The sequence below is a fragment of the Lissotriton helveticus genome, chromosome 5_1, assembly GCF_964261635.1.
Source record: "Lissotriton helveticus chromosome 5_1, aLisHel1.1, whole genome shotgun sequence".
Lineage (NCBI taxonomy): Eukaryota > Metazoa > Chordata > Amphibia > Caudata > Salamandridae > Lissotriton > Lissotriton helveticus.
In genome coordinates, this window is record NC_136065.1 from 593,002,216 (window position 1) to 593,028,129 (window position 25,914).

General features: G+C 48.2%; 1 protein-coding gene across 2 annotated transcripts in view; it reads right to left on the reverse strand.

The window, feature by feature from the left end:
• Positions 1 to 25,914, reverse strand: part of BMS1 (BMS1 ribosome biogenesis factor) — a 166,856-nt gene that overhangs the window by 26,702 nt on the left and 114,240 nt on the right. For both annotated transcript variants that reach the window (XR_013594763.1, XM_078642946.1), the window contains exons 17-18: positions 2,794 to 2,974; positions 2,268 to 2,326 (exon numbers count right to left, since the gene is read on the reverse strand). Coding sequence is in view for 1 of the 2 variants with exons in the window: in XM_078642946.1 (XP_078499072.1) it covers positions 2,268 to 2,326; positions 2,794 to 2,974 (240 nt within the window). In the remaining variant the exon portion in view is untranslated. The remainder of the gene's footprint in view (positions 1 to 2,267; positions 2,327 to 2,793; positions 2,975 to 25,914) is intronic.

The following is a 25,914-nucleotide window of genomic DNA, read 5'->3' on the forward strand; positions in this document are numbered from 1 at the left end:
ATTGTACTTGGTCTTGTCTTAAGTATATAAAATTGGATATTTTTCCAAACTGTTGTGGTGTCCTTTTGTAGTGTGTACCCTGTTTTACTGTTGTTTATGTGAAAATGCTTTACACACTGCCTCTAAGATAAGCGTGGCTGCTCGTGCCAAGCTACCAAGGGGGTGAGCAGGTGTTATTTTAGAAGTGTAACTCCCTTATCCTGACTAGAGTGGTAGTTTCTGCCTCGCTTTGACGCAAGTCTCAGCTAGCCAGAAATCCCATTTCTAACAACGTGCAACAGATGTAATTGAGAAAAAGTCAGTAAATACTAGGACTTCCATGGGCAGACAGATGATACAAGGCCAAACTCTTTGGATATCCAATGCTTATACAATACTACTAGCCTTAACTATCTCAAGGAACAAAGACATCCAGATAAGAAGTTTTGTGTCCTTCTAATATCGCTGGACAGCACAAATGTTCAGCCTTTCGGCATAAACGGCTGTTACGAAGCAAGGCGCTGTTACGGGACACGGAGCAGGGAGGCCGATTTTCATCTTTGCGAAACAAGGACAGGACCGGGAGGGCATCCCCCAGGCTCCACATTTTCCTTTCGCCATACTGGTGACCCAATTGAGAAAGGTCTCCGAGTTGCAACGATTGGCCAGTTACAAGGATCTATTGGACACATTCCCCCCGTCGAGTAAACATACGGTGGCTCCACCTGACAACGCATCATCTTTTAAGAACTTAATCAATATTTTTTTTTTTAAATGTTTCTCAAATGCTCCTGAATTCAAAGACAAGGGCATTGAATACGGAAGAGAATTAATTTATCCCACTCTCCCGAAAGAGACTGCTGAGACCGGAAAGACCAGCCTACTTTATTTTTTTTTTAAATCCCACTGAAAATTGATGAATCATTCAACAGAGTTTTTTCTTCACGAAAAAATACCCACACATAAATGAATCAGTCCTGAGGAAGGTGTACCACAAAACAAGCAGAAACGCCGCGTCGACTACTTTAAGATTCTTTGTTTTAATTAAAATAGTTTTATATGTTTTATATAAATTGTTATGATAATGACTTTTTTCATGTGTTTTTAATTGCCGTATGAACTTGTATATACTTAATAAGAGAATAAAATTGTACATTTTTTACCATATTACATTTTGTCATGAGCCTTAATAGCTAATAATACCAGTAGCGCTAAAACCTTATACTTATGCTCTGTGCATTGATTTAATTTAAAGAAGTTTATGTTGTTGCCAGTACTACGTACGGACTTTTTGTAACTTTGCCTCTCCCGCTGCAAGACAGCCTGTCTGGGAACCACACAACTATTTACACCACACATGCAGGATAACCTAAGAGTATCCACCCAAGTAGGACGTTTTTGTCTTTTCCCATCCTTTAACATAGCCTGCCTCATGTTCCAAGGGTTGAGGATTCAGATATTTGCGCCATTCCTTGAGTTTAGGAAGTGAAAAGCACAGGGTCAAAAGAATTACTGAAGCAACTGTAAACCGGTGTCTGTAAACTGCAGCAAAATGAAGATACAATGTCGGTAGCACTAGTCAGTAACGTACCTACAATGAAGCAGATCATATGTCCAAAAAGGACTGACCTTTAAAACCACTTCTTGTTTTCAAACACCATTAAAGGTCAGAAAAATTAGAAGTCAAATATACTGATGTCACACAAGACAAATTAACATCCCTGACATAGTTTTACAAAATGATATCAAACAGCTTCTTTTTCGCAGCATCAGAAATGGTAAATCTGTGGTTTAGCATTTCATTGTGCGGATTTTTTTTTTTGTCTGGAGGTATTTAATTTAGGTGGTATTTCATTAAATCCGGAAGGGCTAAGCTCATTCCAGTTATCTATGAAGCCTCTGCTATTTTTTGCATTTCAAGAATACCAAGCTGTGCAGAGGACTAACAGGAGACTTGACAGAATCTGGAGAGACTAAACACCGATAAATGAAAGCTTAAAGTGACAGGGTTGTGAAAAAGTTGGTATATCAATGTTCTATAGCTGAAGAACAAAGTTGGTCACCGGAATAGATAGGGCTTGGATGCATCTGCCTTGTGAAGCAATTCTGCATTTTGACATCTTTAGTAAAGAGGTTTTGCATATACACATGGTTGTACTGATCAATTTGGAATGGGCTATAAGCAGACTTTCTTTACCTACTTGGGAGCACAATTTAGAACCCCAATGAGTAATGCTAACAGCCAGGAAAATCAGTGTTGCATGCAAATTGCTCGCCTCTGTACCTACCGTTGTACCACTCACTGACTGGACAGCCAAAAAGCCAGTGCCTTGTGGAGTGATGGGACCTTAAGAACATAAAGACAGAAAAGGAAGATCAAGTATGAAGTTTAACATGCAAGTTTTACAAAAATTACACAAAGGAGAACTAAACCTCCAAATACAGTGTGAGCAAGGTGTCTTTCCTTTACCATGCTGAAGCAAGAATCTTTTCACATAATGCAGGATTCTGAAAACAGATTTCAGAGATCATATACAAATATAAGTGCAAGCTTTGTCCCCCCGCACACTCCCCCCAAGAATAGATACAGATGTCATATTCTGGGTGTTCAAATAGTTTTGGAACATCTGAGAGGCGTGCACAAAAACGGAGTCCTATTCAGGAATAGATTGTGAGAGCTTGGCTGACCTTCCTGAGTCTACATGTTAGTAGACTCCATACTCTGAATTGTGAAATGCCTGTATAAATAGCATCAGTTAAAATGAGATCTTTATAACAACTGTAAATTAAGACAGATGAGACACAAGGGCTTACCCCAGATGGTGGCACCACAGTGCATGTGTTCTGGCGTGTACTTTAGAAGTCGGTGCCGACCGTTGTGGTCTTCTATGTAGTACATGGGAATGGTCTGGAAGCGCCGCCAGCCCAATGAGAAGATCAAAGGGTCTCGAGTCTTCAGAATCTTCCTATGCCACCGGTGCTTCTTGAGACGCATCTGTGTGTGGGTAAAGTACAAGCTGGTTACCAGAATGTCCTGTAATAGGGCTCCAAACATTAAGGTTGTGTGAAGAATTTTAATTAGAAAACCGAAGTATCAGAAAAGGCTTTCAAGGTTTCCAAAGTAATAAATTGGGTAATAAATGTACAAAAAGGTCTGGTTGCACTCTGTATTTCTCACAATGTTTGTCACAAAAGTCCTCAGCCATCTGTAACTGATACAGGTGTAGGCCTATGTACCATAGTGCAAATTGCACCGACTCAATTTGCAATTTCCGAATATGGCTGTTCCACAACAGTTTACCCTGGACTTAACCCTACAAGTATGGTATACTCTAAATAATATTGTAAACACTCAGAACTCAAATATCTATTTTTACAGTAAACAAAAGATGTACAGATGTATTAAAGTTATCATTTGGTGACTAAAAAGTACCTGGATACTCTTCTATAAATTATTTTTTCTAATTTCAGAGTGACTATTTCATTTTCTTTTCATTGTGCACAATCACAGCGCTAACATAATTTCAGTTTCTTCTGTTCATTCATGTTCATTGCAGGTCTGTTTTTGGTATGCATTGTTTTAACCTCCTTGTTTTCTCTGTAGGAATTTTTCCCGATCTTACTAAAGGCTAACCGCAAGAACGGGAAGAAATCCCCATGTGCCTCTTCTGATCTGCCCCACCCCTCTATTCCCCTACTGCTGCCTTTGTGCACCTAGGGTAAGACGATCAGGACCAGCCTAATTCCCAGGCCCTCACTATTGCATCCAGTCTTCCAATAACCGGTAAGTCTTAATCCTATACACATTTGCACCCTTAACACGCTAGATTTGACAAAATGTCACAACCATTCGCCTGAAACAACTGGGGCTTTTTATCTCTCTTGCCCCCATGAGGTCATATGACCTCCTAAAGCGCTTGTCTGGAGCAGCCCTTTCTAGAGCAGCCCTCACTCTGGCTACAATTAAGGCCATATTTATAAATGTGTCATACCAAAATACTGCTTTGATATAAACAAACTGATCATGGAATATGAAGTCTATCGCCTCATGATGATAAAATACAACCTCCATGAATACTCTGGTTGTGCTCTAATTGAAACATTCCCTTCATATTACAGAATATATCCATAGTCAGTGTAAGGATGCCTTAACCCCATTATGAAGGCCCATTTGAGGGGGGTCTCAGCTTGTTACTCCCAGGATAGTGAACTGAGAATTTCGTCCAAAATGCAGATTCTCACTCTACTGCATTATTTACTTTGTGAAAGTCTATAAAAATCCCTGTCACAATTATGCCTTTCCATGCAAGTGTCCTATTTAAATTTACTCCCATCATTAGTCATGTGCGAGAGTCCTAACGGCAGGGGTTTTTAGCCTCTTCCTTAATGTCCCTTCCATGTCAACGGTCACTGATCAAGGGTTGTCTTACAATAAGTGCCACGGGGGCGCAACAGGCGTTTGCGCCCGCATTGCGCGCTGCCGGGGCAATTTGGCATTATAGAAGGGGGCACAGAGGCTTGTGCGTTCCCTTCTATAAAACCGATAGCGGAGGCGCACTTAAAGCGCCACTGCTACCTTCAGAGGGCGTTCCCTCATTTGCATAGGGGCGTGCCCTATGCAAATGAGAGAATTCCTTTGACTATGCGCCCTCTCCATATTTCAGAAGCGGGCGCAGAGTCAAAGCAGCCCTCAGGAGGAGCACTGATAGTACACCATTTAAGAGGAGGTGCACGGTCAGTGCGCCTCCCGAGTGTAGCCCTTTGCAGGGAGTAAAGGGGGTCCAATGGACCCCCCAGACATCCCCTTACAGGCAGGTGCAGTCACTGACTGTACCTGCCTGCAAGGGGATCACTAATCTCCTTTGAAAGTGCAGACCGGTGCCTCCTGCACTGTGAAAACATGGAGCTGCTGCTCCGTATTTTTTCACATGTATGCGCTGCCTCCAGGGCATCGCGAGTTTGCGGCTGCCCTGGGGGCAGCGCATACATCATAATAGGGTGCTGTGTGACTGTTTGCGCCTGGCACACATTTGAAAAGGTGCGCCGTGTGCAAACAATCACAATGCACTATATGGCCCCAGATTGTTCATCCAATAAATCCATGAACAAATATGCCTAATGTTTTGCCACCATTGGTCTCCTTCTGCTCTCATGGAAACGAAGTAAAGGGTAAATGGGAGTGGAATGCAGTTGGTGTGCTCCAATGAAAAAAGGTTTGCAGATTTATTATGAGAAATATTAACAGTAATTTGTTACCCCTTCTTTGGTTATCTATAATCAACTTTTTCACTCAATCAATCAAGTCATACTTGTATAGTTCGGCTGATCACCCGAGGGGGTATCCAGACGCTGTGCTGCAGGCATCAGTCGAAGAACCAGGTTTCGAGTCCCTTCCTGAAATGGGTCAGCAAGGGTGAGGTACGGAGGTGGAGGGGACGGTGTTCCAGGATTTGGCGGTGTGGTGGGAGAAGGAGGGTCCTTTGGAGCGGTTGCAGCAGATGCGTGGCATCTGTGCGAGTGCGAGGTGTGCGGAGTGGAGGTTCCTGGGAGGTCGGTGGAAATGCAGGCGGTGGTTCAAGAAGGCAGGTCCTTGGTCGTGGAGGGCTTTGTAAGCGTGGGTCAGAAGCTGGAAATGGCATCGCTTCTGGACTGGAAGCCAGTGAGGTTCCTTCAGGTGTTGGGTGATGTGGGTCCTCTTGGGCAGGTTGAGGATCAGTCTGGAAGCTTTGTTCTGAATCATCTCGAGTCTTCATGAGTTCGGTGGTGGTGCCTGCATAGAGTGCATCGCCATAGTTCAGCCAGCTGGTGCGGATAGGGAGCCACTAGAAGACTTTGGGAAGTATGCAGATGGTGTGGAAGCAGGCTGAGGAGATGGCGTTGATCTGACATTTCATGGAGATTTTGCTGTCCAGGATGATGCGGAGGTTGCGGACGTGGTCTTTCAGATTGGGGTGGGTCAGAGTTGCACTGGCCATCTAGAGTCATTCTATAGGGAGGGGTGTCAGCCAGAGATCAGAACTTCCATTTTCTCCGTATTGAGCTTAAGGCAGTCATTCTTCATCCAGGCTGGGACGTCCTTCATACAGTTGTGGCAGTTGGTCTTTGTTGAGGTGGGGCCCAATGAGAGCGAGAGGACGAGCTGGGTATCGTCGGTGTAGGAGATGATCTTGATGTCAAGCGATCTGATGATGTCTGCCAGTGGTGTCATGTGGATGTTGAAAGGGGTTGGACGGAGGGATGAGCCTTGAGGAACGCTGCAGATGGTGTGCTTCGGTTGGGCGGTGAAGGGATGTAGGCGGACTTTCTGGGTGCACCCTTTGAGAAAGGATGCCATACATCTGAGCACGTCATCTGTGATTCCAATCAGGCGTAGTCGATCGATGTGTGTATGGTGGGAGACGGTGTCAAAGCCTGCAGAGAGGTTGAACAGGATCAGAGCATCCAATTCTCCCCTGTCGAGTAGATTGCTGATATCTGAAGCAGTGATCAAGCTGTCTCGGTGCTGTGGTTGGCTCTGAAACAGGGAATGGGAGCAGTGAGATGGGATGGTAGTTCTGGAGCTCTCTGGTTCTGCAGAGTGTTTCTTGAGGAGGAGTCTCGCCTCTGCATGTTTCCAGAAGTCAGGAATGGTGGCTGTGGGTAAGGAGGCGTTGAAGATGGTGGTGAGCTAGTGGCTGATCTAGTCTCTTCCATGGTTGAAACGATGGTAGAGGCCATGGGTCAGTGGGTGCTCCTGAGTGGATGAAGTTCGTTAGAGTGGTTGTGTTTGGTGCGCTGAGTTGTTCCCAAGCGATGAGTGGGTGGTCAGTGGTGGTGGTTGCTGGGATGCTGAGGAGGTCGGTGGGTTCAGGATCGAAGTTTTGATGTTTAATAAGGTGCAATATATCATGACCATTATTGACATCTTGTATTTATTCCCACCAGGAGAACAAGAATGCATTTGTTTTTAAACTCTTCGCCTTTACCCTTCCGGATCTAAACTAGTCACCATTATGGCCTTTCTCAAATTCAGGTTTCCTCGGGACTACAGCCCATTTAATGACTATTCAAAAAGATCCCCTTGAAGCAGGGACTGGTCAAAATGTTGTTATTTGTAATGCTCTACAAGTGGCAAGGGTTGAGCTTCTAGGCGAAGCTTACAGATAATAAGCAAATAAGAAACAATAAGGGCTGAATATTCAGTATGAAAGAGAGCCCAACTACTCAAAGCAACATAAAACAAATAAAGAATTGACAAGAAAAATATCAGATACAGCTAAGGAATCAAGAAAAAAAAAAGAGGAAAGGAGGAGGAGGCATAGAAGAGGTAGAGTAGAAATATGAAGGAGTCTGCAGGCCAAAACAGCATTACCTCCGATGTGGAGCCAGAAAACTATTTAGACTTAATCCGTCTGGGGTCCTTGAGAAGGAAGCTCATGAGACAGAAAATAGCATTCATGGTTGCTGTCTGAGCAGGATTACTTTATGCTTCACCTAAAACTGGAGAATTTGTTGATCCATCTGAGGTTTCTTTAGGAAGTTCTTTCACAGTCCTGTGCCTGCTACTTTCAGTGCTCAATCTCCAAATGTGGAACACCGCTACTTTGGAATTATCAGCTTGCAGTCAGTGGTGGAGCGAAGATGGGCAACTGGTGGACCAGGAAGAGATTGGATTGGTAGTTTTAATTTAGTGGTTTTCCAGATTATGCATAGGACTTTCAAATTTATCAGGCCCTTTACAATAAGCCAAGCAACTTGGGCTCTGACAGCCGATATATGATCATCCTTATTTAGAACACAAACCATGAGGATAGCTTGGTTTTGAACTTAATGGAGTTTTACAATTGCTTTGCTTAGCACGTTTTGGTTTTTGCAAGAGAATACAGAAGGAAATTGGTTGATTTGATTACAGCCCTGAATCTGTGTGTTCAAAGATAATTTGGGATGTAAGATTATTGCAAAGATTTTGAACCACCTTGGCAGGGGATGGAGGTTTGTCAAATTCGGAAGGCCAGATGTTCATCTAGTGTTTAATTGTCAGAAGACAGTGCCGTTCTTTTGGACTTGCTACTTAGGTCAGTTTGGAACTGGGTGTCATCAGCATAAATCTGGCAAAGAAACCCATTCTTTTGTTTGTCAGAGGGGCTATTGTCGACATGTAGAGGTTGAAGAGGAAGGGACAGAGGGAACCCCACGGTTTCGAATGCAAGTTTCTGAGGTGTATTCTTCAATTTTTTAAACATTTATTAGATTTTATAAACATTACAACATTTATGTTGGGAGATAAACAATTTTTTTTATCACATAACAGGAGTATCGTTTTGGACAGATAATATACCTATTCGCTCTTACCACGCAGCTTTTCTTTTATCAGGGTACCTGTGGCAGGTCTTAAAATGATACTCTTCACATCAAAAATCCCACCTGAGGGGCAAGGAAGGAGCAGGTGAGCCGCTCTCACGTGGGTCCAGTGGGGATTCTTCTTCCGAGGAGGACTCCTCATATTTAAGGGAGGCATCGATGGAAAGGGGTGTCCGAACGGGTCCGCAAGTCCAGGGAGGGTGCACTCAACCTCCAAAGGTTAAACATAAAAAGGAGGCCAAATTCCTTTAGATAACCAAGGAATCTTGTTCTGTTTTGTTTGGAGGGGGTGGGTCGGGGGCAGGCGGGGTGTGCTCCTTTGGCATACAGGCTGGCTCAGGGGCATCATTGTTCACATAAATGTTAGTTTTAACAGAGGAGACAGAAGATAGGGCCACAAGGAGGGCTGCGATCACCCCATCGCCCAGCACCCCCACACCCAAAATCTCCCTCCATCCCCCCAAGTCTGTTTTATGGTCTTTTGTACTGCTGATTTTCCTGACATCCCCTCCACATTGCCAACAGCAATCACAAATGCATTCAGCCTTCCATATCTTGCGAAACACATACACAATGTGTTTTTACAAGTTCAAAACTGCCCCACTGTGCAAATGTGAGCCACTTCTTTAGCTATCTGATTTGCTTATGGGGGCCACTTTTAGTTTCTGTATCCGTCTGACTCAGGTACAGCTTTGTTTTAACTGACTTCCACCTAAAATTGACATCACAGGAATTTAATTCAAAAGAGAAAAAATGGATTCACCCACTTTTTCTCAGAATATCCTATTGCCCTTTCCAAAATGCTGGTATGTATGGTATTATATTATAACCACATTTATATAGAATTCACTATCCTTAAAGAGATTTTGTAGCACTTTATGGTTGGCTGCAAGCTGCGCTTTCAAGGTTAGAGGATAATCCAGAGGTTATTATTGGTTATGTTGATTGGTGAAAGAAATTCTGGGCCTTACACTCAACATGGGAATGGTGCACAAACCAAGCATACGGCCCTACTGGTCAACTCGCATTGTTTGACCAACACCAGTTTTTCGCCCTGGTCAAGGGCAAAAACTGTTTTTTAATATTGGAGTGTATACTGCATTTAAATAAGGATTCAGCAGCATTGCTCTGGGACCATCCAGACAATGACAGGTTGTTCAAAATGTAGCCAGTCGTGGCCATTTGTCTTCCTGGTTTCTAGAGATTTATACTCCTGGAAAGAATATAGGGGTTTATGAGTCCTTGATCCTGTATGAAGGGCGATGGTTGTTCAGCTAGTACATACAAAGCAAAAGAGCCCATTATGGCATCAAGAAGTACATACTATGCAAGAGTTCTAATGTTTATGTTTACAATCTAAGTATATAAAAGAAGTACTCCACTATAAATCCTGCAGGTTGCCCTTCCACCCTTGTGCCTATACACGCAAGTATGTAGTTATATGCTGTATATTGTCATACACCGTTAGATGTGCAGGACACATACTGTAGTATGCTTTATTTCACTGTTGCCAACTATGATTAAGGTTTGCCCACTATTCAACATAGCGGTATTTCTCATATGACATACAGTGATCCTGGGACTTTTTTTGATGTTTTACTTTAAGAGATGTCTCTCTTTGTTGTTTTATTGAGAGCAACTGGAATCCTTTCCTGGTAGGCACAGCGTTGAAAAACCCTTGACTGGTCAGTGACTGGGGGGCCAGAGGAGACTCTTCTCCCCTTGACACATTTAGATTATAGGGCGCAGCACACCCCCACTGACTTAGATTGTTAGATGCCTCTGCATATGATTTGGGCGATTGCCTGTTGCACATTCACCCTTTTGGTATTCTTTTTTAGTTTGGGCATTTGCCTATTGCACATCAGTCTGTGTGAAAAGTTTATCTTAATTTGTATTGCTGCTAATTATTATTTTTTGGCTCGTCATGCCATATTTCACGGACTGAGTTGGGACAGTTGTGATGATATTGTGTACAGGGGGACACACTCTGGGGTCCAACTCAGACGCACTGCACTTCCTCCTCCCACTGATGGGCTTGGCCAGGTCATATGTACGATTAACTTACAAATGATATGGCACCCATCAAGATCATGACCTGGAATGTGAGGGGCATCCATAGTACGTCACGCCGATACCTTATTTATTCATATCTGAAACGTCATCATGTTCAAATAGAACTGGTCTCCCTGTATGCGCCTAACACAGAGCAGGCAGCCTTCCTGGAACTGATCTCCCTTAAACTAGCCGGGTGGCACGATATTTCCTCGATATTGGTTGGTGACTAGTGTATCGGAAGCATCATTGGACCGGTCTTCCCCCCTCTACCTGGCTCGACCACACACACCGCTGCGAAGGCGCTAAACCAATGGGCTATACACTTGTGCTTGACAGATGCTTGGCGCCACCATAACCCTCAGGACAGAGTATATTCTTATTATTCGGGGCACACAGACTCCATGTGTGCCTGGACCGCTTTATGGTGTCCAATGATCTTCGTCCAAGCATTTTAAGGCCCTCCTACATGGGACGGATGCACTCAGATCATAATCCGCATATAACAGAGTTGGGATGGGAGGACAAGATAACACCAATCCCCATGTGGCGACTTCAGCCTGAAGTCCTACTTGATGTACCATTTTGGGACTCCCTGGCTACCAGCGTGGCTCAGTACTTTGCTGATAACACGGGCACTGCTTCGTCACTGCTCGTGGAGTGGGATGCCCTCAAGGTAGTAGTTAGGGGCCATTGCTTGGGTACACAGGCGGGCATCAGAGTGCAGCTGGAAAAAGATCTTACCGCTTTAGAGAGGCAACTGGCAGATTGGGAGAAAGAGGCAATCGAGGGGTCCCAGAGGAAGCTAGATCACTGTATAGAAAAGCATGCACAATTGCTGAAAAGGCTGCAATGCCTCAATTATGCTGCACACTCCGCGCAGACACACCACATGGGGGATAAAGCTGGAAAGCTACTAAAAGTGGCTCATCTGTCAGGAAGATTCGTCGTCCCCTATCACGTCCGTGCGAACAGCATTAGGAAACACAGCATACACAGAGCGACATCCATGCCGCGTTCGTGACCCATTATCAGGGCCTATACAAATCTCGGGCACAGGCTACGCCCTTGGAGTTACAGAACTACCTAGAACAGATAGAACTACCACAACCCACACGTACACAGAAAGAAGATTTGAACGCTCCTCTCTCTGGGGAGGAAATATGAGATGGCATATTCTCATTATCCAACGAGACGTTGCCAGGGCTGGACGGTTTACAGACTGAATTTTATAAAACCTATGCGTATATATTAGTGCCGCAGTTGCTGAAGGTGTATGAGGCTGCTCTAGATCTGTCCACACTCACTGATACGCAGAATGAGGCACTATTAGTTTCTCTCCTGAAACCGGACAAGAATCCTGAATCCCTGGGGTCCTACTGACCACTGGCGCTTCTTAAATCTGATTACAAAGTCTTTGCATAACTACTTGCTAGACGGCTTTCACCTTCAGTGAAAACATTGGTACATCCAGATCAGAACGGTTTCGTTCCTACCAGGAATACCTCACTAAATCTCTGTCAGATTTTTCGGATACTGCAATACGCACTGCATAGTTTGCCTCGTTCTGGTTGCCTGGTGCTAGATCTGGAAAAGGCCTTTGATTCTTTGGAATGGCCCTACCTGGCGGCAGTGCTCAATAGATATGAGCTTGGGTACCATTACCATCCTTTTTAATGCCCCGAGGAGATCCAGTGCTCGGCAATATCTGCGGGATCTGCATTGGCTGTTGGTGGCTCAGGGAGTACAATTTAAAGCTATTACTCTTGCTCATGGGGCCCTCCATGGCCATGGTCCCATCTATGTCAGGAAGCGTTTTACTTTCTATATGCCGAATCGACCTCTGCGGTCTGCTTATTTTCGCTGGATGGCAACTCCGCGTTTCCGCAGAGCTTGTATGGGAGGCCAGTCGCTTTCTGTTAAAGCAGCAGCGGCCTGGAATTCGCTCCCTGCGGACCTTCAGCTTATTCAAGATTTTCAACTCTTTAAAAAACAATTAAAAACACATCTGTTTAGTCAGACTGTCTGATTGGCTCCCATCCTTACCCCAGCTCACTTCCGCGCCAGGACACTCCAGAGTATTAGTGCGCGATACAAATTCTTTATAACATAACATAACATTACCTCAGTATGGTCCAGTTGCTATATCAGCTCCCTACTGTCTGGGTCCGTATTGGCAAGCTCCTACCAGCTTCCATCAGAGTGAAACGGGGGGTTGCCCGTTGTCCCCGCTACTCTTCTCCCTGGCCATGGAACCGCTGACGATGCTACTCCGTAGCGGTGGTGAGGACTGGGGCTCATACTGTGTCCCTGTATGCGATGATTTATTGTTGTATGTCCGTGACATTGCTGCCATCACCACATCCATTACGGACGTGTTGAGGACCTTTGAGGCGATGTCCTGCCTTCGGGTTAACTGGGCCTAGTCTGGAGTGTACCCCTTCAATGCACATATGAAGGAATCGGAAGGGCTCATCAATGGCTCACAACTCCCGTGGTACCCCACCACCTTCCGATATCTAGGGTTATTTATCGGACACCTGATGATTTGCTGGAAGGCAACTTAATGAGGGCAATCTTAGCGGTGCGGGCCTAGGTGCAGTTTTGGAAAACGCTCCCTCTGAATGTTATGAGTCGTAGCACCCTGCTGAAGATGATAGTCCTTCCCAATTTGTTATATTAGTTCTCGAATCTTACGGTTTATGTCCCAACCCAAATCTTCCGCGACTTGGAGAGCATGTCCCGAGACTTCATATGGAATAAGGGCAGGTCACGTGTCGCGTTATGGAAATTACACGCACCTACCAGACAGGGGGGTTAGCAGTTCCCAACATGGAACTGCACCATATACCTACCCCACTGCAATGGGTAACAAAGAGGCTAAGTGGCAACTATTTGGACGACACGGCGACCTTGCAGCGGCCGTGGACCCATACTCAAATCTATCATTTGTTGCATCCTGCGGCCAACCCCCCCCAAGCCCGTCCCAGCTACATTTAGGATTAGCGTACAGATGTTACAGGAGGAGCTTGTATCTCACCAGCACGGCTCTTCGTACGCCTCGATACTACCACTTTTGGGGACACCAAGGGGGAGAGCGGGTAGTTCTGAGGCGACCCTCATACATTGACGCACAGCAGGCGTGGACACTCTAGGCTACCTCTATGGGAACGGTGTGCTATTAACGTTTGTGGCTCTGGCAGACGACACAGACTTACCTGTAGGGCAATTCTTACTGCCCACCTCTCTAGTGAGAGCCCTATCGATTCTTTGGGGAGATCTAACATACTGAGCCTCCAATGCATTTATTAATACAGTATCTGCACGTTATGGGGGTTGGATCACATATAGTAAATTGGCTGGTGATGGCCTTAATTACAAAGACGCTGAAACCGATGCTGTCCCTCCGTGCCCGCTGGGAAAGGGATCGCGGTCAACCCTGGACTGACAGGGAATGGGGCACCATTCTGGCCAGCCCCATTTATATACAGAGAAGCTCCAAATTCAAATTAATAAAAACTTACATCTCACACAGGGCGTATCTCTCCACCGATAAAATTAACAGATACTTCAAAATTACTACTTCTGAGTGCCTGTGCTGTCGGAGGCCTGATGTGGACCTGCTGCATGCGTTATGGTCCTGTGTTTCCTTCCAAAGCTACTGGCACAAAGTTACCGCATCCCTTGCACTCTGCACTGACACATCCCTGCCGCCAACATGGGAGGTTTGTATACTGGGGGTTTATGTAAGGACCAAGAAAAACAAAGTAACATCACGGTTTAGACACTTAGGGCTGATTGCAAAACTCTTAATTACAAAACGTTGGAAATATGCCGACCCCCCTGAAATGATTGGCTGGAAGAGATCACTTACGATCTGGGCTCAGGCGGAAAGCACAGCACTACACAGGGAGGAAACCGCAGGGTTACGCAAATTTCCCATTGCGCAATGCTGAGACACTATACTCTCAGCCTTTAACAACGAGGGAAATGGGGACGAAGACGATGCTCGCCCGGTTGAAACATAGTACGTATAGTGGTGGTCCCGTGACACGGGGAATATGATATCGGGGGATACGATATCGGTGGATGGGAATCACCAACTGTTAGGAGCCACTACATAGTTGTACTCTGATGTGGAGGACACCTCACCCCTTCCTGCCAGAATATCCACTGACACAACACTGCCTCTCAGAATCTCTGTGAGTCCAAGCCCCACCCTGACAAACCCCTTCACTGCAAAGGTAGGGATACACCGTCCCACACACAGTCTAGCAAAGATTATCACATTTCTTTATCAACGGCAGCCCTCCTTTTTCGTTGTTGTTAGTAGACGTTTATTAGATAGTATATGTCTTATTGGTGCATCCCCATTTCCTTTCCTCTTTTTGCGAAATTCCTCTGTTGGGTATTGAAGCAACTGTACTTCGATTTCCACTACGTCTATTGACGGCGCATTGTTTAAAATAAATCATGCTAATGTATAGAGCTAGTGATTTCAATCGTGAACTAGCAACAATGGTGCAAAAGTGTGGGCAGGTAGTCATAGTGTAGCATGGGTTACTACTTGTTGGTGATGCATGTTAGAGAAATGACACATTCTCAATGTGCTCCAGTTACGTTATTATATGCAGATTTATACGTTGCTCTTGATTATTCTGTATTGTCATGCAAAGTGTAAAAAGAAGGAACAAATTTAAGAAGAGACCAATAAAGATATTTTCTTTTAAAAATGATAATGTGTTGGGGGGCTTGGCCAAGATGGCGGAGTGAGAGGACGTGTTCCTTGAGAGCTCCTCCGACCCCGGCCGGCCCGGTGCTTATAATCAACGTGTCCCCCCCCCCCCCCGCGCTTCTAGTGGGGGCTGGAGACGCGGGAACTCCGCGGTGCAGTTGGCGGATCGAAGAAACGGCTAAATCGCATACCGGAGGGGCCTGGACAGTTGCTGATTGCCCCGGAGGCGCGACTGGTCCTGGCGCAGGCCGGAACAGGGAGGAGTCCCGTCGGCCCAGGAGAGGAAGCAAGGACGGGGACTGCGGCCTTCCCCCGGCCGGACTACCGGGGGACTGCCTGACCCCCCAGCCAGAGCCGACTGTGCAGGGCCCGCGAGCGGCGCGGCCGACGGAGGTGCGGAGGCACCGACCCAGCGTGGAAGCTGCTCCTGGACGGGCCGCGGCCCGTATCCGCACCAGCCTCGTGTACGGACCTGGCCCCGGGGTAACGCTGTCGGGCGATCCTGTGGTGCCGGGGGGACAGAGGCGGAGCATCGGCCCCACTTGAAGGACGTAGGGTGTGCCTGGCGGAACGCCCCCCCCGGACGCGGCTGTGGTGGAGAAGCCTGTCCCCCAGAGGCCTGGAGTGGAGCTGTGGCTGGCCCGGCAGACGCCTAATCTAGGCCGGTGCTGCGGCCTATGATTCCGGTGGGACGGAGGTAGGAGCTCCGAGCCGGGTGGACCCCGCAGCGGACCCGGATTCAGCGGAGGTGAGCCTCGGAGGTGGCAGTGACGCCCCCCCTCCCAGACCTGGGGGTGCGGGCGATCGAGGTGGACTGCGGGCGACGCCAGGGTTTGGGAAGCGGCCCGGGCTCCCGGCAAGATCTGGGGCATCGACGCCCAAGGGGCTCCGCGGAGGGACTGAGACTTGATGAGGGGGTGGTGTGGCTGCTGAGACTCGGGTAGCCATCGGGCTTGCCCCCCACCCGGCATTGGCGATATTTTTGCGGCCTTCTCCGCGGTTGGGAGCTGCCGTGGATCTGGGACCTCGGTGAGGTCGGTGTGCCCCCGGACTGGCCCCCGCAGGTGAGGAGGTGTTGCGGGGACCTGTGGGTGGTGCTGAGAACCCGGACGTGCGCCGAGCCCCAGGACAGGAGCGCACCGGGGTTCGCCACGGGAGCCGCGGAGACACTTTAGCTCCCCACGGATCCTGCCTTGTGAGTAGGCCCGAGGGGTGGAGCGAGACTCGTCGGAGCGGCGGGGTTAAGGATATCAAGAGCCCGGTGGACTGTGCCACGACCGTCCGGGGGCGAGGAGTTACCCCCCCGTGACAGACCCGTAGTCGCAGATATCGGCGAGCCGGAGACCGGGAGCCAGCGGCAGTGAAGGTGGGCGACCTCCGCAATGCGACAGGGTGCGGTGCGGCTGCAGTGAGGGGCAACAATATGGGAGGGCAGCGTGTGAAGAAAGGAGTTCGAACCCTCCCGGAGATGCTGGGCAGGGGACAACAGAAGGGAGAGAAGGGGTCCACCTCCCCGGGCACGTCCAGAGCCGCACAGGGAGCTGGGGAAGGAGAGGTCCCCATCACCAGGTCTTTCTTAGAGACCCTCTTCAACTCCCTGCGTGAGGACTTCCACACATTGAAACAGGAGGTGGCGGGGGAGGTTCCAGAGGTGCGGCGCGAAGTGGACAGTCTTGGTGAACGGGTGGCTACCATGGAGAGTGCTGGATACTCTAGGGATGAAGAAATTGCTCATCTGCAGCAGGAGGTCCTGCGCCTACAGGACCAACAGCTGGACCTTCAGGCACACAATGAGGACCTCGAGAACAGATCCCGGCGAAACAACATATGGGCTCGAGGCAGGGCTCCAGACCAGACACGCCTACAGTGAGAGCAGGAATGGAGGAGGCTGTACGCTCAGTGGCCCTCACAGCCTGATATGCGGCCTAAGTTGATTCCGGGGGGAGATCACCTTTCTTGCATTGTTTCGATTGCTGCACCGGGGGCTGGGGGGTGGGGGGGCGGCGGGGAAGACGTGGTGGCTGGACGTCCACTACAGTGACTCACCACAGACTCGTTCCACTTGGAACCGGACTGGGAATATGAGGTTTGCGGGGTTGTTGCAGGGGGGGTGGGGGGAGTTGGGGGCGCTACTGCAGCATTGAGATGGCTGTTTTTTCACTTTTTGGGTGTTGGGGGGGTGGGTGCAGTGGAGGGGTCGAACAAGACAAGGTTTGTGGTCCTAGTTGTAGAGGGCTGGTTGGGGGGTACCAGTGAAAGGAGGGGTTGGGGGGGGGCTCAGGAGGGGTGGGGGCGGAGAAGTGGGGTCGGTTGGGGGGTTGGTCCAGTGCTCTTTCCGAGTCTTACAGTCTTAGCTGGGCTCACACACAATACATGCTTCTGTACCACCCCGTTTCGGCGGGGATCTATTGCTTGTCCGCACACCTGCTCCTGTACCCTGGGGCTCTCGTGTGCTGCCTCTCACTGCTCCGCCCCACGCGGACGGAAGCCCATTGCTTGCGCCCACATTTGTTCCGATGCCTTTGACGACCCTTAAGGTTGTAACCCTTAATGTTAAGGGGTTGAACAATCCGGTTAAGAGGAGAGCGGTTCTGTCCCTATTAGAAAACACACAGGCAGATATCGGTCTACTGCAGGAGACCCACTTGCTGGCCCGAGATTGCCATAGGCTGCGCTCCCATAAATTCCTGACACAATTTTTTTCTTCTCACACTACCAAGACAGCAGGGGTGGCGATACTGGTGGCGAGGCGATTCAAAGGGGAGGTCCTGCACAAACTTGCGGAACAGAAGGGGAGGCTACTAGCGTATCGGTTTAAGCTTGGGAGCATTGTGTTTACTATTGGGTCTGTGTACAGCCCCAACGAGCACCAGGAGCGGTTCTTCAGCACGGCCTTAGTGGACGTTACTGCCACTCCAGACAGACATATCATCATAGGAGGGGACCTTAATACGGTCTTCGACTCGTCTTTGGATAGATCGGCGCAGCGGTTCCCGCAGACTGGGGAACTCTCGGCCGCGTGCAGGTCCCAATTAGCGGACCTGGATCTCCACGACATTTGGCGCCGCTTCCATCCCACCGATAGGGATTATTCCTTTTATTCGCATGCACAGAAAACATATGCGAGACTGGACCCTCTGCTGGTTACTGGTCCGGTCTGTGCGATGGCCACGGCTTCCGAGATAGGGGTCCTCTCCTTGTCGGATCATGCTCCGGTCACGGGCACCTTTAGCTTACCGCCAATGCCCTCAACGCGCGGAGTATGGCACCTCAGGGACACCTTGCTCCACAAACAAACTGTAGTGAAGCACATTACGGATACCATTTGTGACTATTTGGATCACAACGATAACACCGACACCTCCTTAGCGACACAGTGGGCAGCCCTAAAGGCGGTCCTCAGGGGGGAATTTATAGCCATCTCCTCGGCGGAGAACAGGGAACGGCAGCTCAAACGGGACGAACTCACACAACGGGTCCGTGAACTTGAGCAGGTGCATCACCGAACGGGGGCTCCCAGAGTCTGGCGGCAACTCAAGGCAGCGAGGAAACTCCTGTCGGCCCTGGATATGGACCGGGCGGAGTATGCGGCACTGCGTCTAAGACATGCGTATTATACAGGGGGGGACAGATGTGGCCGGTTTCTGGCGAACAAGCTCAGAGTGGCGCACCAACAACATCAGGTGAAGGAGATCAGGATCTCCGACGAAGTGGCGGTCACGGAGGATGCCCAGATTGCGGAGGCCTTCCGTCAGTTCTATGCGGGTGACCTCCCATCAGAGCCCGAGGCAGAGGAGTACCTGGACTCGGTCGCCCTCCCCTCCCTGGCTCAGGCGGAATACCTGGAAAGGGACATTCGCATTGAGGAAGTGGTCACCGCTATTTCTAAATTGAAGCATGGCAAGGCCCCGGGACCAGATGGCTATACATCGCTTTTTAATAAGATGTTCTGTACGACGCTGGCGCCTATCCTTACCCGTCTTTTCAACTCGTTCTCTGAACCGGGCGCCATCCCGCCTGACCTCTTGCGGGCCATCGTGACGGTCATCCCCAAACCGGGGAAAGACCGGACCCGCTGCGGCTCATATAGACCGATTTCACTCCTCAATGTTGATCTCAAGCTGTATACTGGGATCCTCGCGGCCCGGTTGGCACTCCACCTGCCGGGTTTGGTGGACTCTGATCAGGCGGGATTCTTCCCCGGGAGGCAGACGGTGGACAATACTAAGAGGGTGATACATCTTCTAGAGAAGGCCTCCCGGATTCCCGGAGAGAGAATGATGCTGGCGGTGGACGTGGAGAAGGCGTTCGACCGGGTACACTGGCCTTACCTAGAACGGGTCCTAGCGATAGTAGGAGTTGGGGAGAAATTTCGCTCCCTGGTATTTAACTGCTATAAGTTTCCTTCTGCGACGGTGCGGGTGAATGGCTGCAGTTCACTGAGTTTTACGATAGAGAGGGGCACCAGGCAGGGTTGTCCGCTGTCCCCATTGCTCTTCGCCCTGTATATGGAGCCATTTGCCCAAAGGATACGCCAGAACCCGTGTGCGACAGGGGTGAAAATGGGGGGGTACGTCCACACTGTCAGTCTGCACGCGGACGACGTCATTCTGACCCTGGACGACCCGAAAAGGGCGCTCCTGGCATGCATTGCAGAGCTGGATGCCTTTGCAGCGGTCGGGGGATTTAAAATGAACTTTGGGAAATCGGTGGCCTTGGATGTGTCGTTGTCTGCGGCCACAAGAACCGAGCTGCAGAGCCTCTTCCCCATGCAGTGGTCGTCGGAGCTTGTGCCTTATTTAGGCATTTTACTGGCTCCCACCCTGCCGGCTATGGTGACTGCCAACTACACTGTTTTGGGCAAGAAAACTAGAGAGGAACTGGGAAGTTGGAATAAAGGCACGTTGTCCTGGCTTCGCAGGATAGCCGCGGTTAAGATGACGGTCCTGCCACAAATCCTTTATTTGTTCCGGGCTCTGCCGCTTCAGCCCCCCTCGGGGTGGCTTTAGCAAACGCAAGCGGATCTTGCGCGTTTCATCTGGCAAGGCCGCAAACCTAGATTGAAGAGGGCGCTTTCCACATTGGCCCCTGAAGCGGGGGGATTGGGGATACCAGACCTACGCAAATACTTCCAGGCGGCACAATTGCGATACCTGTTGGAATGGAGCAGATGGGAGTCAGATAAGCACTGGCTCTTCCAAGACCAGGCGGTGGCGGGCCGTCCGCTGCAGGAAGTGCCCTTCTTGCGCAGGGCCCACCGTCCCCCCAATTTGTCCGTGTCTTTCGTCACGCGGGTCCCGTTGAATGTGTGGGACGCCACGAGTGTCCCCCACGGACTTACCACGTTCCCCTCGCCGCTTACGCCTTTGGTTGAGAACCCGAACTTCACCCCAGGAATGGAACCGGGGGCTTTCACACACTGGAGGGCTGCAGGGTGCAGGACTCTGTTTCACATGTATGACTCTGAAGGCGTTATTCCCTTTCCGAATTTCAGACAGGAATACAAGTTGCCTGAGACGGAGAGACTGAGATACCTACAAGCACGCCACTGGGCGTTGCACCCGCAAGTGCGGGAGACGGCAGACAGGAGTATTCTCCCCTACGAGAGATGGCTTTTGTCTCGTACCTCTGACGCGAAGCTGATCTCCGACCTCTACAAGTTTTTGCAACCCCCTTCCTCTCACTTCTACAACCCGGGCAGGGAGCGGTGGGAACGGGAGCTGGGGAGGACACCGAGCCACAAGGAGTGGGACCAGATCTCATACCGAGCGCGACACTCTGCATACCACACGGGGCTCACCGAAACATTTACTAAAGTGACCACCTACTGGTATTACACTCCCGAAAGACTGCGCGAGATGAACCGTAATATTGATGGTAACTGTTGGAGGGCATGCGGGCAGGTGGGCACACTTACGCATGTCCTGTGGGATTGTCCGCTGCTGCAGGCCTACTGGAAAGAGCGGTTAGATGAGATTGATACACACTTTGATATAGAGCTGCCACGCTTCCCCGCGTATGTACTGCTAGCCCTCCCTAATCGGCTGATGTATCCCCTGAAATCCCGTAGAGGCCGACAAATTGCTATTGCGCTGGGCTCTGCGGTCCAGAACATCCTCATACATTGGCGCACCACCACAATCCCCTCCCTCACAGGTTGGTTGCATAGACTGTGGCATGTGTTGGGAATGGAGAAGCTATCGCTCACAGTGGCTGGGGATGTGGAGCAGTTCAATGACCTCTGGCAACCGTTTCACTCTCTGCTGGTCACTGAATTTAGGGAACTTACTTGCCCGAGGTATCTTCGCCTCTTGAGATTGACATCACCTCCCCGGGAGGGGGTGGGGGGGGGGGGGGGGGGAGACTTGGGGGAGTTGGGTAGAGGGGGGGTTGGGGGGAGGTTGTTCCTTTTTTGTACTACTGTCGTTTTCTTGGCGTCAAGACAAGCTAGCCTCTGGGAATTTCAGAAGGGCAGATTCAGCACCTCGGCGCGCTTTCAATTGCTGGGCTGTAGTACTTGTTTTTGGCAGCAGTATTTCATGTTTTTGTATTGTATCAATAATATGCAATAAAATGCTTTAAACCTAAAAATGATAATGTTATTGCACTGCATTGACATCTGCAACAGCACAACAGCTGAGGACTGAAAAAGTGTCAGTGGTGTTGCAGGTTTTTAGGACTTCCAGCTGGGCAAAAAACACTAACGCACAAGAAGTCATGTGAAGTTTGTGCAAGCAGGTGCTCCAAGGTGGTATAGCTGGCCAGTATTCCATAAGCATCAGTAGGATGTGGATGCACCTGAGGGCTATGTAATCCAACAGCATAGCTCGTCCTTAGGTGGGGAGGAGTCAAGCAGGAGAAGGGAAACAGACTTTATCAGTAGTAAGAGCATGAGGATAAGAGGATGGCACATTTTACTTATTTATTGCATGCACTGCATCTGCAGAAACAAATAAAATAATTTTTCAAAGACAATGGAAGATCACCTAAAGAAAATGACTAACAAAAAAAACCCACAAAGACTTGTGGGAAAAACAAAATAAAACTTTAAAGTTGAAAAAATACAAACATAATACAGTAGTTCAAAGCTCTAAAAAAAAAAAACACGTTTTTAAGTATTCATATGATTTTTTAATTATAAAGTGGTGTATAATATATATATATATATATATATATATACATATATAAGGAATATGCTACTTACCAGTATGCATCTGTTCTTGGCATAGAGGGCTGCAGAGTGGTACATTTATGAATAGATCGCCATCTGGTGTTGGGCTCGGATGATTGCACTTTGTTTTTCTTCTGGAGAAGTCTTTGTCGTCATAGGTGACTCCTCCTCTCGGTGTTAGTGCGCATGGGCATCGGCTCCATCCTTAGATTGTTTTGCCATAGCAGGGTTAGATGGAGTAGTGTAGTATAGTACATAAAGATATGCCCATGTAAATGTATCTAAATAAGATAATGTTGGGACAGACACAGGTTTCCGGGGAGGCAGGGAGGGCATGTACCACTCTGCAGCCCTCTATGCCAAGAACAGATGCATACTGGTAAGTAGCATATTCCGTTCGAGGCATATGGGCTGCAGATGGTACATTTATGAATAGATTGTACAGCAGTTACCTCCCTAGCGGTGGTCACCAGTGTCTGTCGCAACTGTCTGAAATAGAGTTTTTAATACAGCTTGGCCCACTCTGGCTTGTTGTGCAGCCTGTACATCAACACAGTAGTGCTTTGTGAATGTATGTGGTGTAGACCAAGTTGCTGCTCTACATATGTCATCTAGGGGAATGTTCCCTAAGAATGCCATAGATGCTCCTAGTTTTCTTGTGGAATGAGCTCTAGGAGGAACAGTTAATGTTCTCTTTGCTTTAATGTAACATATTTGTATACATCTTACAATCCATCTTGCGATGCCTGCTTTAGAGATAGGATTGCCCTTATGTGTTGGGGAAAATGCTACAAATAGTTGTTTAGTTTTCCTGAAGTCTTGTGTTCTTTCTATGTAGTACAAAATGGCTCTTTTAACATCTAGTGTATGTAGAGCCCTTTCTGCCACCGTCTGTGGCTTTGGAAAGAAGACTGGTAATTCCACTGGCTGATTGATGTGGAATGCTGAAATTACTTTAGGCAAGAACTTTGGGTTTGTTCTAAGAACCACTTTATTCTGGTGTAACTGTAGGAATGGTTCTTGTATTGTTAATGCCTGTAATTCGCTTACTCTTCTGAGTGAGGTAATAGCTATAAGGAATGCCACCTTCCATGTAAGGAATTGTATTTCGCACCTATGCATAGGTTCGAAGGGTGGCCCCATTAGTCTGGTGAGTACTACGTTGAGGTTCCAGACTGGGGAAGGTGGTAATCTTGGTGGAATGACTCTTTTAAGACCTTCCATGAATGCTTTTATCGCTGGTACTCTGAACAGTGATATGCGCTGCCTGTTTTGTAGGTATGCTGCTATAGCTGCTAGATGTACTCTGATAGATATGTACGCTAGATTACATTGCTGTAAGTGTAATAAGTAGCAAATAATCTCCCTTGTTGATACGTCTAGAGGGTTGATATTGTTATTAGTACAGTGTATAGCAAACCTCTTCCACTTAGCTGCATAGCATGCTCTGGTGGTTGGACGTCTCGCTTGTTTAATTATTTCCATGCAATTTGGGGGGAGATCCAAGTACCCAAATTCTAGGATTTCAGGAGCCAGATCGCTAAGTTCAATTGAGTTGGATCTGGGTGCATTATTTCTCCATGGTTCTGTGTAAGGTGCATGGGTAGAATTCGTAGCTTTTGATGTGGCACTTGTGAGAGTTGCAAGAGCGTGGTGAACCACGGCTGTCTTGCCCACGTGGGTGCTACTAGTATCATGGTCATTGAATGTTGTTGCAGTTTCCTGACCACTAATGGGATTAGTGGGAGAGGGGGAAAAGCGTATGCAAATTTGTTGGACCAATTTATCCATAACGCATTGCCCTGCGACAGGTGATGTGGGTACCTGGACGCGAAGCTTTGGCATTTTGCGTTCTGATGAGTGGCAAATAGGTCTATCTCTGGTTGTCCCCATCTTTGGAAGAATGGCTGCAGTATTTGTTGGTGCAGTTCCCATTCGTGTATTTGTTCCGACTGTCTGCTTAAGATGTCTGCTATCTGGTTTTGAACTCCTGGTAGGTGTTCGGCTAACAGATAGATGTTTTGAGGAATGGCCCATCTCCAAATTTCCTGTGCTAGTCTGGATAATTGGAGAGAGTGCGTCCCCCCCTGTTTTTGAATATAATACATTGCTGTCATGTTGTCTGTTCTGATCAGGACTGCTTTGTGGATAACGTGTATCTGAAAGGCTTTCAATGCTAGAAACACTGCCAGTAGTTCTAGATAGTTGATGTGCAGTGTTCTTTCCTGCACACTCCACCTTCCTTGTACTGTGTACTTGTCCATATGTGCTCCCCATCCGGTGAGCGATGCGTCTGCTGTTATTGTCACCTGTGGAATTGGCTCTAGGAACGACCGCACCTTGGTAATGTTTGTTCTGTTCCACCACTTCAGAGAGCGGTGTGTGCGGTCGTCTACCAACACCAGATCCGTAATCTGCCCTTGAGCCTGATTCCACTGTGTCGCTAAGCATTCTTGTAGCGGACGCATTTGTAGTTTTGCATATGGTATTAGCAGTATGCAGGATGACATCATGCCTAATAGCTGCATGAACACTCTTGCTGTTAGTGAGTGTTGTGGCTGAAATCTCTGAATGATTGTAAGCATTGCTTGGACCCTGACTGGGTTGGGGTACACTTTGGCTTTTTCTGTGTCTATAGTAGCCCCCAGATATTGTTGAACCTTGTTTGGTTGTAGGTGTGACTTTGTATAGTTCACCGTGAACCCTAGCTGGTGTAGTAGCTGAATTGTCTTTTGTGTGTGTTGCAGACACTCCTCTTGCGACCTGGCTTTTATTAGCCAGTCGTCCAAGTATGGGAAGACATGAATTTGTTGTCTTCTTAGGTGAGCTGCTACCACTGCCAGGCATTTTGTGAACACCCTTGGTGCCGTCGTGACACCAAATGGAAGGACTTTGAACTGATAATGTTGTCCTTCTACCACAAACCTGAGGTATTTCCTGTGGGCTTTGTGAATAGGGATATGAAAGTAAGCGTCTTTTAGATCCAGTGTAGAAAGAAAGTCCCCTTTCTTCAGTAAAGGAAGTACTTGTTGGAGCGTGACCATGTGGAAATGTTCCGAATTTATGTATGCGTTGAGAGGTCTTAGGTCCAGTATTGGCCTTAGAGACCCGTCCTTTTTGGGAATTAGGAAGTATAGGGAGTATACTCCTGTTCCCTGTTGGTGCTGTGGAACCTTCTCTATGGCATGCTTTTCTAGCAGTGATATTACTTCTTGTTTTAATAGTGTCAGGTGATCTTGTTTCATTGGACGCTGTTTGGGGGGGATGTTTGGTGGGGTAGCTGTGAGTTCTAGGCAATAACCATGTTGGATAATTTGTCTTACCCACTTGTCTGATGTGATGTTTTCCCAGACAGGTAGGAACTGTGATAGGCGTCCCCCTACCGGTGTTATATGGTCTGGGGGAAGCTCTATGAAGTCACTGTTTTGGGGTTGGAGAGTTGCGGTTGTTGTTGTTTCCGCGACCTCTACCCTTGTTGTTGTTACCCCTGTATCCACCTCTAGAATTACCTCTGGGTGATGTAGGTGTAAAAGAGGTTTGCTGTTGGTTTGTACCTGTACTTTTGGATCCTCCTCTATAGGTGGATCTACGAAAGGAACCTCTTTGTGTCGGCTGTTGCAATGCTCCCATTGAT